Here is a 14,041-nt window from a genome sequence, read left to right as displayed (position 1 = left end):
CAAACCAGTCTTGTCTAGATGTGTGAGTTTCAGTCAGTACGTACATGTTTGAGACAGCACATGCTGTTGTGCTAGTCCACGCCGGCAGACTGAGTCTCTATGAGGTATTGTACTGAACGTTTACGGTTTTGGACATTTGCACAGCGATGCAAAAAAATACATTTAGGCATCCGAGGGCATGTCATGAAACGTTCAGAAAAACGTCAGAAACAGCAATGAAGTCAAAATAAACTAAATTAACAAATGCCAGCAACATCAGTTTTTCTCTTGTACAAATGTGAAAACTGCTTGATTTTAACAAAATCTGTATCATTTATATATGCACAGTGTCTCACAATGCACCCATAATTACAACATTTCCATTCACATAAACCTGAAAAAGATGATTAAACCGTGTGTGTCTTTCCATTTGGCTTAGTTTGATGGAATAAAGACAAAACATTTATGAAGGTGCCAAAATCTGGAAATACGGCCGGAGTTGTTAGCAATAAAATGTGAAACCAATTTGTTTGTATAAGTGCTTACCTTTCTTTCCAACTGCCTCTTGTTTTGCTGTTCCACCTCTAGTTTATCATCAAACTCTTGCTGGAGTCTCTTTTTGGTGAACTCAATCTCTCGGATGGCTCGCTCATACTTCAATCTCCATTCTCCTCCTGCACATTCACACACAAACACACAGACACACAGTCAGTGATGATCACACTTTAATCACTACCCTCTCTTAAACCTCCAGATTGTCTGTAGTTAGTGGTTTTTTTTAAACCACAGGTTTAAACTCTGAACTAGTGCATGTGAGAACTACAATCCTGTTGATTGTGGCCAAAACAAAAACAACTCAGATGAAATCACGAAATAGCTGAGCCACTGCTGCTTACTGAATGTGATTTTATTGTGTTACAGCACAATGGCCACTGTGATTTATATAGATTTATGTATTTTTATACAACAGTTCTTTCTGGTTCTCGAATCTGATTGGCTAAGAGCTATGCAATATTGTACTGATAGCGGCACTGTAACCGCTTCACCTTTCGTATCATTCCGCCACCTAGTGAATGGAGGTCCTAAACAGGCTCATCTCTGAATGGAAAAACACAGACGCCCTGTTTTTAAACACTCTCCGTGTGTCTCATTAGTTCACTAGCTCGTAAATCAGTCGGTGAATCCCAATCGTAAGTTATTATTACGTTAAAGATCAGCGCTCTTGGATGTTACGTTAAACTTAATGGGATTAATGTCTTGTCACATCGTGTGGACACTTGGAAAGAGGAATCTAAACACTCGGTTTTTCTTCTTGAGCTATATCTCTTATCAGAACACGAAAACACCGTGGAACTGCAGGTAAGCACCACAGCTTTTAAATGTGGACATTGATCATTTATTTAATCGCGACGTGACTATTAAAACATGTTATGAGAATATCGCCACTGGTATATTTATAAGCAGCATGTAAAAACATCTCTCTGACACTTATAAAAACAGTTTTATATAGTACTGACAAGAACAAAGTTTAATAATAATCGAGTGCTCGTATCGCGTTAAGAGTAAATGGGAAAGCAATAGTAACATTATATAAGTATAGTTTTATTAACTTTTACCTCGCACCAAAACAATAACAACACAAAAGACACTAAATATGAATAAGAAAACAAGTAATAGTTTTATCATGACACCAAATACTGCTGATTTGATCTCATTTTGACCATCAAAAACAAACAAGGCGAATATCAGAGCCAGGGAATCCATGTCAGAGATGTAGCCCAGAGAGGGCGGTGGTCAGCGGGGCGAGTGAACACTGACGTCCGCTCATGTTTTGGTTCTATTTTTTTTTTATCTACTTTGTACTTCGTGATCAACAAACAAACAAAAACAAAATAATACTTTGATGGCATTGATAAATCTGTGGTGGTATTCTGTGGCGGGGAAGAAACGTAAGCCATCAAAATCAAATAATTTACGTGAGAGGCACTCGGCGAAGGAAAAATGCCGGCTGCTGCTTGTTTTCCCGACAGCATGAAGCTTCTGTCATGCTAACACATTGACCCCAGTGGATCTTATGAAAAACTTTCCATTATTTAACTCCAAGTCAAAAAAAATCGAGCAGGACCAAAACATTTTACAGCTGATCGCTGTCAAAAACAGTTCCGCGACATCCCAAGGATGACAGCAGCAATGACAGTGTTCTTAATATGACAAAGTAAGTGTTTTGATTAATGCCATTAATGTTTATTTTTAATCAGTATATACCACTAGTCAACTTAATGAATATAACATGGCAAAGATGAATGCACATTTATATATTGATTCAATAGATTTATAGCATTTTGACAAAAAATGGTCATGTATTTATAGCATTTTGCGGAAAAAATAATCAGTTTTTATAATAAATCTTTGAAAATCAAATTATGGATTTGAATTTTTAATGTTATTATAACCTAAAGATGCTATGTGAAAGTTTGTAACGGAAAATAGTGGTTTTCATCTTGTCACTTTCTTGGTATAGAAAACACATTTTTACCCAAATTAATCAAAATTTGCGTTTTGGAACCAAACTCTTAATTTATTTCTCTAAATATAAGAGCAAAAATAAATATTTCATAAGAAACAGAAAGCTAGGCAGTTTTAGTGATGCTTACATTACATTGAATTTCTGTAAATACTTGGAGAGAATTAAGACACACTAAATAAATCAATGCAGATCTATGAGATGTGTGCAGATGTAGGTGGTGTAGGCCATGACACCATTGAAAGAGAACGTGACTGCTAAAAAATTGAATAAATCAAACTTTCATGTCTTAGAATTAAGCCTGAGAGATTAAACGCATGACATTAAGGCCAGAGATGTGAACAAGTCATCACCTGACTGACATATACATTGCCTATTCATGAATTTGACTTTCAGAAGAGCAATGCTGAGCTTGACCTACATCAGACTTAATCGAGAACAAGGCGGCCATTGATAGTATGAGACAGGGATACAGGAAGAGGAAGAGCCTAAAACCGGTTCACAATTCTGCTCGAACAATTTGTGGTTGCAGCAGCTTTCGAGTTAACAGCTCACTGAATTGGTCTTTTAGTCATGTCCCCATATGAGAGAAAGAAAAAAGTGGGTGAGCAATTAAAAAAAAAGAGAAAGCGTATGTTGGAAGTTTTCAGTGCCCCCCGGCATTTCCATATAAACAGCTTAATGAGGAGCAGCCACCCTGATGCCACAGATTATTTTCTCATTTGTCTGGAGGAATCACGCTGAGGACGTTCGGCACACCTGAAGCTCTGCTGTTCGCCAAAGAGCTTTGGGCTGTCACACAACAGGAATCCCCACAGATGGCCCTTCAATTCCTCCAAAATGATGGAGGAGATGCCTGATAGTTTTGAGTCGTTGCTCTAAGCTCAGTCATCATGGTGGGGTCCATTCACTGAGAATCTATTAAATGTTTGATAATAGAGGGTATGCGCGTGATGTCACCATCGGCGGAAGTGACAGCGATTACACGCACCGACTGGCAAAAAGCCTGAGCACAGCATTAGTGTGAAGCGTGAAATCCGCAAAAACACAGAAATGCATCTAAAAACGTTGCTGTGTGATCATTATGATGAGCCTTGTGTTCCACAAAGGTGGGATGGTTTGATAAATGGTTTGACTGATGAATATCAGTCATGTGACCTTTTGCGTTCCAGTTGCCTGCCGCCATCTTGAGTACCGACCAAGTACCAGTAGGCTACTGACAAGCATTGGCTAGCTTGCTCCGATTTACAGATTTCTCATATTTTACTGTCTATGGTTCTTACGGATACGGGAAATGGCTACAAAAGACAAAATTTCGCACCTCGACTGTCATGAAAAGAAACACTACTTATATAAAAATATCTTGGTTAGGGTGTGATGCCTACTTGATCCTGATGCGTTCTTCCAGACGCTGTCCGCTGCTACCAAACTACCACTATTTTACAACAAAAGAAGGCGTGACACAACATGAAACTTTGCTCGAAGTATCACCTGGATCTTTACACGTGAACTCGAGCATTGAGAACATTGTGTACACAGAGTTTACTAAAAAGAAAAGTTTTGAACAACTGACTTTGGCTGTTATGTTGTCCGCTTCCCATCTTTGCCAGACTTAAAGAATCGATTTCCGACTGAATGAATCTCATACAAGGCTCCTTTTTCAGCTAGTCAATATTGTTTTTCACTTGCGACAAAACAACAAATTATCAGTGCATTTATATGGAACTACAGTATGCTTTAGAAGCTATCCATCTTTACTCTCCTCCCTCCTTACGTCGCATCAGGAGATCGATACACCTTGACTGGCAAGATGGCAGCGAGCGGACACCAAAACAACCAAAGTCAGTTGTTCAAAACCTTCTTTTTAGTAAACTCTGTGTACACAAACAATGTTCTCAATGCTCGAGTTCACGTGTAGAGACACAGATGATACTTCGAGCAAAGTATGATGTTGTGTCGAGCCTTCTTAGTGTTGTAAAAATAGCAATTTTGATGCTCATTGAAGGCATAGCTTCTAGTTCTTTGTGACCACTTCAGGTACTCAAAATGGCAAAAGACAAGTTTGAGATGTGAGTGACGTCAGCTGATATTCATGAATAGACGAAAAAATGTGCATTATGTACGTACTATTATACTTGAAACATTCGGACCAGGAAGAAATGGTACAAACTCACCCGTGTCATCATCATCCATTTCCCCGTTGAGCTCTGATGCACGTATGAGTCGTGCCTCCATCACTTCCATTTCCATAGACTCCGTCTGCTTCTTCATAGCATCATATTTAGCCTGAAACACACAGCACATCAACTCTCAGTTCTTCAGGGAAATACCAAGAACATCTGCTCAGACAGGCAACCCAAAATGTAAGAGACGCATTATAATACAAGGCATTTATAAATAAATATCTGTATACGTGTGAACACACACACACACACACACACACACACACACACACGTTTAATTATAATTTCTAAATGAGGACATTTCATAGACTTTTATCATAGAGCACTATTTATAAATACTATAACCTAACCTGGTGCTTCCCAATCCTGGTCCTCAAGGGACCCCCCTTCCAAAAAGTTTTAGATGTCTCCTTTATTTAAAACACCTGATTCAACTAACAAGCTGAGTTGAGTTAAATCAGGTGTGTTAAATAAGGAGACATCTAAAACTTTTTGAGAGGGGGTCCTCGAGGACCAGGATTGGAAAGCACTGACCTAACCCTATCCTAAACTTTCTGTATTTTTACAAAAAAGTACCATATTTTTATAGGGTCCCTAAATGGAGGTTTTGTTCACTTTTGGATACAAATTTTCCCCCAAAATATAACCACCATCTTAAATTATAATACAATACATTCTGGGACGTCTATGTAAGAATACAAAAGATGCCATCATGGATTTGGCTAGAACAAGTAACTCTTAACATGCTTTACGCACCCGTACACCTAGTCTTTCAAACATCCACAGATATTTAATAAGAAACGACACAATTTGTAAGCGGCTGATGCTTTGCTGCATAAACAGCAGCACTGTCTGTGCATTTACGTCAAGAAAATCCATTTCAGGCATGAGGAGTTTCCTTACAGAAAACCATCAAGTGAAGCAGGATGTGTATGTATGTGTGGTACCTGCAGATCTTTCATGTCTTTCTCTAGCCTCAGCCTCTCTGAGGTCTCAGTCTCCAGCAGCTGAGATGCAGACTCGCCCGTGTTTCTCTCATCGGTGAGCTCAGAGGACAGTTCTGTGATCTGAAATGTATGACATGCAGGCGTGAAACGCGTGTGCAATACAGAGCGCACGTACTCAATGTATGAGCTCATCTCCACTTCACGCCTATATCCTCAACTGCATATTTCACACAGTGATGCTGCTTCTTGGGTGATAATGTGACAGTTTGTGAAAGGTGGGTATGCAACTTTATATTCATATTAATTCTATAATTGATGCCTTAGGGCAAACTTTGTAGACCTTACGTTTATGTGCCTTTTGGTTTTTTTACTTTAAAGGAACACTCCACTTTTTAAAAAAATATGATCATTTTCCAGCTCCCCATGAGTTAAACATTTGATTCTTACAGTTTTGGAATCCATTCAGCTGATCTCCGGGTCTTGCGCTACCACTTTTATCATAGCTTAGCATAATCCATTGAATCGGATTAGACCATTAGCATCGCGCTCAAAAATAACCAAAGAGTTTCGATATTACGCAGCAGTAATACGGCAGTAGTACGGCAGCAAAGTCCTTTATTATTACGCCAGAATGAGAGTATGGTTCCTGGTCATGTGTGCCTGGAGGATCACAACTTTTAATTTTCTGTCGGTCTTAGTACACGATGTAACTACAAAAGAGTGAAGTTTTAAATAGGAAAAATATCGAAACTCTTTGTTTTTTTTTAAGTGCGATGCTAATGGTCTAATCAGATTCAATGGATTGTGCTAAGCTATGCTAAAAGTGGTAGCGCCAGACCCAGAGATCAGCTGAATGGATTTCCAAAACGGTAAGAATCAAATATTTACCTCTAGGGGAGCTGAAAAATTTGCATATTTTCAAAAAGTGTCCCTTTTAAAGGTATACGCTTTACTCAAAAAGTTTAAAAATGGTTGCAGGATCCCAATTAGACACAAGAATATCAGTGAGGTCAGGCCATGATGTTTGGCAATGGGTTCTGGCTCGTAGTCAGCTCTCCCATTCATCCCAAAAGTGTTAAATAGGGGTCAGGTCTGGGCTTTGTGCAAGCCAATCAGGTTCTTTGACACCAAACCCAGTAAACCACTGCTGTATGGATAATGTTATTGTCAAGCTGGAGCAGTAAAAGGGACCTCCCACAGGTTTACTATATTTTTACTGTAGGATTTGTCTTTATGTGACAACATTTGGTGGTAAAACCCATGAATTAGACAGAAATGTCCATGTTTTGGGCCATGTGATATTTTTTTGTTTATGATTTCAACAAAGCTTTCTTGAAAATGTGTAAATGTGAAAGAATGAGGTGAGAAGGTACTTACCTTGCTTTCCAAACGATCACTATTGAGTCTCAATTCATTCCTCTCTTTCTCCACTTTCTCCAGCCTCAACTTGAGCTGTTGTATCTCCTCCTGAGACAAGGCAGTAAGAGAAACAAATTGTAAGATGGACAAAAACAAAGAGAGACGCAAATATAAAACACAGACAGTGACATAAAATAGAGAGACAGATGGGTAAGATAAATTAGTAACATTAACACAACGAGCAATGAGAAAGAAAACCTGCCCTGTTTTGAACCCCAGCGACTCCATTACCGCAAACACTTTCCCCAAACTTTCTTTGCTAACTTGAGAAAACTGCAAGAAACAGCCAAGGGCCGCAGCTCTGCAGGCAGTTTTTTTGCAGAAGAGACAGACTTCGTGTTTGGTTTTTTCAAGGCAGGCTGTTTGGAGGCAGCGTCAGCACCCGTCTGTCACTCGCAGGAGCACGCCTGACTGCATGGCTACACAACACTCAGCGGGATCCGGCCCAGCGGACGCAACGCACACAAACACGCGCGCCCAACTCGCACGCGCAAACTCTGTGACTTGCTAATGCGCTTCCCCCGCAGGGACCACGCTTGTTTTTGATCCAGGCAACTACATAGGTAATGTATGCATACACACAGAGCTTACGCTCTTTGTGCACACAAACACACACACACAACTCGAATTGAGTCAAAGCCGCAAAGGCGGTAATCAAAGTGACGGGCGTATACTATTGGGTGCGAATGAGGGCTGCTGTTGAATTCGAGAGGGACCCCTGGGGCGGCGAGACTAGGAGCATTAAACAGTCACACAGATTGGCTTTAAGTTTTGCTGTGCTATTGTCAAAAGTCAAAATCTGTACATGACATGCCAGTTTAGAGAATTTTAAGTTGTTAGTGAGGATGGGCAACCTTTGATGGGGAAAAAGAGAGATAGAATGAGTAAAAGGAAAACAAAGAGAAAGCAAGAGAGGTATGTTCGGAGATAGATGACGTGTGCTTACGTCCTTTCCACGGATCTGTTCCTCCGTGAGCTGGACCTCAATCAGAGGACGAACGGTGGTGAAGACCTTCCACCACGGCCATCCCTTCACACCCCGGTTCTTCTTAATGTTCTTCTGGATGCAGCGGATTGCCAGGTTCTGGATCTGTAAGGCAAGGAGACATGCAAAATAAATCAGGATGTGCTCAAATCTCAAAATGAGTGCATTTAGAATGACAAACTTTCTTAACCCTTTCCCTGCCATTGACGAGTTATCTCGTCAATTAAGAGAAAACGCTTTCCTGCCAATAAAGAGATTTTATTGCAATCCATATTTCCGCTATTCCACTACGTGCCACTCTTAAGAGGGTCGCACACAGAACGCGCAGCGCCGCAACGTTTCTGAAAAACTCGAACACGTTGCTTTCTAAGAGTATACGCACACCGGCACCGACAGGTGGCGCCTGTCCGCGCCTCCCAGCTACGACTCAGGAAGTTGCTCAAATCCCTGTCACGCCACAGAGCGCCACTCACGTACTTTAACATTAAATAACATCATATTTGTCCCAAATCTTTAACGATTAACATCGGCTGCTAACGTATATTTTGCATTTTGAAGTAGACGCTATCTGCTGAAGCTCGCGCAATTTAATGTGCACATCCAGTTTACGATACCTCAGAGTTGTCCTAGACGCAACACTGAGCTGTGCGGCCGGTGTGCGACCCCCTTTACACAATTTTTAAAACACTAAAGCACCCACTGGCACAAAAACAGTAAAAACTCTGTGCATGTTTTGATTGTCGTTCTAAATCTATCTATCCTTTACAAAAAAGCAATTATCTCAGCTTTTTGCCCAAAATTTGGTAATTTTTAAAAAACCTACCAATATTTGTATGTTCTGTCATTTGATATATTGTATGTTTATATATTTAAAGTTCTGGAAGGCATTAAAGAGCACATATTGTCCGATTCATGTTTTTAAATTTCCTTTGGTGTGTAAGTGTGTATTAGTACATGTTAACGATATGCAAAAGGTACATACCCCAAAGTAAACGATGACGCGAGTTATCATCTCCAACGTAAATCTCTTTTCATGAACTACAACAAACACACGGATTGTAGGCAACAGTTTACTTCCTGGGATTGGTTATGTAGTCAAGACTGACATTATCATAATTCCTCCCGCTTCGTTCTCACAGCCTGTAAGTTGACAGTTAGCAACCGAATCTTTTAAACATGGTAAGGAGCGTCACATTTCCTGCCGATGTCAGAGGTATTCAGGCCAATCATAACATACAGATTAGCTGGCCAATCAGGGACACAGAGCTTTTCAAATCTGTACTTTTTCAGGAAGTGAGTGAAATCTAGAGCTACAAAAATGTACGGTATGTGGAAAATAATGTGTTTTTTCAACCATAAACCACGCAAACACATTCTATTATACCAAATCATAGACTGTAAAAAAGATGGACAACGCTTGTTCGCTCTCTTCCATTGGTGAAAAGTGAAGCCGCCAGTTGCCCGATCTGACACTGACATCTTGAGTCTTGAGTCTGCGCTATAGCGATTTCGGAACCAGTCATGCGCAGTAGTGAGCAGGAAGGGAAGGCGCGAAGTCAAAACCCCGCCCTCGCTCGTGTAGAATGCGCATATCACACGATATCACAGTTGTCAATCATGACGTGAAAGCACCATTTTTATATCATTAAATAACTAACTAAACACAAACCTATTTTAAAAACAAACATTTGACTTTACATCAGCGTGATAAAAACTACAGTAAATGACAGAAACCAGCTTCGGAAAAAAGATAATTGAAGTGTAATAAATTTTTTTAGTTGGTCTCAAGTCCCATTGAATAACATGGGGAGGCGGGCTTTATGACCTATACTGGGACCGGTCACTGGGGGGCGATCGAGACGTCTTGGCTTCACTTTTCAGGGCTTGTGCGGCACGCTTGTACCAAATACACAAAAAAACATTGATTTTTAGCAATGAAATAGGTGCTCTTTAAACTTTTGTGAAAAAAATGCTGGCACTGCCTGGCAACGTTTTAAAAACGCTGGCGGGGAAAGAGTTAAATGCTTTTCCACATACTAGACTGAATATGACAACATTCTAATTTACAAAAATAAAAATGAAATCTACACAAAAAATATATATTAATGGCTAGACAATAAGTGACGAGATTAAATTTTAAAGTGTCCGTTATTACACATTGATGTGTGTTTAATTGTCTTATAGCAGATGGTGTGTGTGGTAAGCGTGACTAGAGAGGTAAAGTGAGAAATTATCATTCATCTTACAGTCGAGATGTACAGTAAGCTTAAAACAAGCAAAGCCTGCACGGACAATTGCAAGTCTATGTTTGAATGTCCAGTGCACCGCTGCCCAAGAGCTTCCCCAGGGGTAAACCTGCACTAAATGAGTCCCTTTCAGCTCCAGTAAAAAGTCTACAGCGGCATCCACTATAAGCTCGGGGCAAGACTCTCTTCCCCATCAAAGGGAAATTACCACAGCTTACATATTCACCCTCAGCAATATAACTGCTCCCGGAGTCAATCACAGGCAGAATAAACACATTCGGGGAACAAACGCATTTTCTTCAATGAGACCATTAGACAGTGATTTTGGAGTCGTACCAACTGCAGCAGAAACCCCGAGCTCCTTTGAGTAATTCAATTAAACTTCAATACTACTTGCCAGCAGATTTAAACCCTGCACAAGATTTACATGCTGCAGGAACATTTCAAATAATGAAGGATTATCTGGAAACCTAATTAGATGGGCCGCATTCAGCAAGTTTAAGGGACCGAGTCCGTATAAGTGTTGGGTCCGGGCGATGTCTAATTTGTCACAGCGAGGAAGCTTTAAAGCACCCGAGAACGGAGATGGCCCGACATATGCACCGTAACTCATTTGCCACGCTTCGACCACAACAAATGTCACAAACTGCCATCTAAACAGCTTGTAAGAGGGTGAAATAAAGATGAGCTCCCTAATTAAAATGAGCGTCTGGAGGAAATGGTGCCTTCGAGCCCCGAAGCCTGGCAGGAGGATGCGAACGTCACGTATGAACGGATGCTGTAAACAAGGTCAGCTGCGACCTCTCCAACAGGTGTCTCATGTCAGGTGTGTGCAGCACAAACTTGAATACAGATCTGCAGGTTCGACTGCCAGAAGGTTAGGATGCGCAGGCGCACATGCGTTTCTCGGGTCTTTAGGCGATGTGTTAATTAGATACGATTGGCGTTCGGCAAAATTCCCAGCTCCCTCTAGTGTCGTTTTGACTTAATGTCAGAGGGAGGAGCAGTCCAGTGTGCTTCAAAGGAGCCAGCGTGGTTTTGGATCTGAGAGAAAGAGAATCTGGTGGGAATAAGGGCTTTGAAACACTCTTCTTGGGTAGTCTAAAACTGGAACAGACTTCAAGGTGTTGAGATCCCTCCGTTATCGATTTTTAGAGAGAAACAAGCAAATTGATTTTGCAATGTGGCAACTGTGGTTTGGGAGAGGAAGTCAGGACCCACGTGTCTTTCTCTCTGGGAGCTGCTGTAATGACTCAATTCAACATTTCATGTCTTGACATTGTTAAATACACCATTCAGCATACAAATGACTCGATGGTACATTTCTGCCCTTGCACTTCTACTACTTTGTAAACACATCGTTTATGTAAAAACCCATACATCAGAAAATAAAGCCAGACAGATTTGAGCTTGTCAGATTGAGAAAGTGCTTGTCACTTTTGTTTACATATGCATCAGACTGTAAACAATCAGACTATGTGGTATCTGAGGCTTACCTAGAGTACCTAAAATCCAGTCTGATCTCTCGTGAAGCCCAGACATGTGCTTTACCAAATATTTAGCTTCGATTCAAAGCAATAAAGACCTTTCGTGGAGGACGATAACTGCAAGTAAAATATCAGCGAATGCTTCGACAAACAACAAGATTCCGGAACTTAGAGAAGTCAAACTGAACTAGAAGTATATTGAAAAACATTTACGGTGACATCTACAAAGCAACTCACCTAAAAGACGCATTACAAGCGGCACTGTTAAAGGTAAAATCACTCCGAACGGGAGCTGAGGGAAGTAAACAGAAGCCCTGCTAATGTCTTGATGATACCAACAAAAGCCTAGAAGGACAAAAAGCTCATTCGAACTTCTTTTACTTGCAGCGAAACATCCAGGCAACAGTGTTGACTCCTGTCGGGAGCTCTGCGGTAGACCGACAACAAAGTCTCGCCAAGGAAACACTCTCAGTTTGTGTGCTAGTGTGAAAGAGTATGTTGATGAAGCTGTAATGCCAAGACAGCTGACCACAGAGGGCCAACGGTAGCACGAGGAGTTCAGTCTGCAGTTTGAGCCCTCCCCCCTTCACATGAACTTTAGGGAGGCATGGGCCGCTCTTCTCACACAGACAGAAAGAGAGTTCTTTTAAATTTACGCATTGGGCACACGCTTTAATCCAAAGTGAGTGGCAGTGCATTCGAGTTATGCATTTGTACTTATGGGAATCGAACCTACAAACGTTTGTGCTGGTAATGCAATGCTCACACAATAGGCTTTATGCCCAGCTGCACTACTTCCTGAACTTCAGCCAGCTCCTTGTTTCCTGTCTGCCCTTATTGGACAAACTGATTAATCCAGGTGTGCCCGACCTCAGTAGTCACAACAACAATAATCAGACACACCTGGACCAATCAGCCCGTCCAACAATGGCAGACAGGAAACAGGGCGCCGGCCGAAGGTCAGGAAGCAGTGCAGCTGGGCACAAACCCTTTGGGACTGACAAATAATTGTGTTTTGTTTTGTAATGTCACTTACAGTACAGTGTGAGCCTTGCAAATTGTTTCTAGATTGAACCTGGAATCATATAGATTCCTTTGTAATTTATAATTCCTTTATAATTAATCTGGCATAGGTGTAGAACATTTTAATAATATTTGAAAATGTCAAAATGTGTTTCTTTTGAATATGATTTTTAAAGCAACACTAAAGAGTTTTTTTCTACATTAAAATAATGTTTCCAAAAAAGTTTCAGTCGTTCATCCACTCGAAACAGGGTGAATGGCACTTTCACAGTCGCTTTGCAGCCCTCTATTGGCTAAAACTGCACTAAAGAAGTTTCCAAGCGTCGGGTCGTGGTCCTGTAGTTCGAGTGAAAACTACAAAAACTTGCTTTACGGCAGACCTACAATCCAATCAGAGCCAGCTATGCTGCAATATTTATGACAGTGGTAATGGACAATTACGCTTCTAACCTGTAGGGGGAGCAAAGAGCAAAAACTCTTTATTGTTGCTTTAAATATAAAAATGATTTGCAATTGTTTATAATATTTCTCTTTTTGTTTCCACAACTGTCAAACCTATCTTATGCAGTTGGTATGGTAATAACACAAAAAAAGGGCAACACTTAAACAATAAGGTTGTGTTTGTTAACACTGGTAAATGCATTAGCTAACATGAACTAACAATGAACAGTACTACTGTAATTTAGACTAAGTATTTAACTAACTTATTAATTCTAGTTCATGTTAATTTCAGCATTTATTAATACATTTTTAAATTCAAAAGTTGTAAATATTTAAGTCAAAATGAAACTGAAGTTAAAAACTTAAAGGGGCCATGTCACAAGAATTTTTTAAGATGTAAAATAAATCTTTTGTGTCCCCAGAGTACATATGTGAAGTTTTAGCTTAAAACACCATATAGATCATTTATTATAACATGTTAAAATTGCCACTTTGTAGGTGTGAGCAAAAATGTGCCGTTTTGGTTGTGTCCTTTAAAATGCAAATGAGCTGATGAAATGCAAACACTGATCACAACAATGGTAGTTGGTTTAAATTAAAACTCAATTGTGCCGTCAATAATTTTTTTCTCTCTCTCTTTCCCTCTGCACTAAATGGCAGTGCCGTGGTTGGATTGAGGGGCAATATTACTATAAGAAGATCCCCTTCTGACATCACAAGAGGAGCCAAATTTCAATGACCTAATATTTTACGTGCTTGCAGAAAATGGTTCATCAAAAGATACTGGGTTGTGCTTTTTCATATTTT

The 14,041-nt window shown here is 40.3% G+C and overlaps 1 protein-coding gene across 1 annotated transcript in view; it reads right to left on the bottom strand.

Moving 5' to 3' along the window:
* The window catches only part of myo18ab (myosin XVIIIA b), a 128,098-nt gene that overhangs the window by 35,860 nt on the left and 78,197 nt on the right, over positions 1-14,041 (bottom strand). The window contains exons 25-29 of the mRNA XM_073862804.1: positions 7,999-8,142; positions 7,011-7,100; positions 5,634-5,753; positions 4,678-4,789; positions 526-653 (exon numbers count right to left, since the gene is read on the bottom strand). Of these exons, the coding sequence (XP_073718905.1) occupies positions 526-653; positions 4,678-4,789; positions 5,634-5,753; positions 7,011-7,100; positions 7,999-8,142 (594 nt within the window). The remainder of the gene's footprint in view (positions 1-525; positions 654-4,677; positions 4,790-5,633; positions 5,754-7,010; positions 7,101-7,998; positions 8,143-14,041) is intronic.

Source organism: Misgurnus anguillicaudatus, chromosome 24 (genome assembly GCF_027580225.2).
Source record: "Misgurnus anguillicaudatus chromosome 24, ASM2758022v2, whole genome shotgun sequence".
NCBI classification, from domain to species: domain Eukaryota; kingdom Metazoa; phylum Chordata; class Actinopteri; order Cypriniformes; family Cobitidae; genus Misgurnus; species Misgurnus anguillicaudatus.
This window is presented reverse-complemented; position numbering and strand designations above follow the sequence as displayed.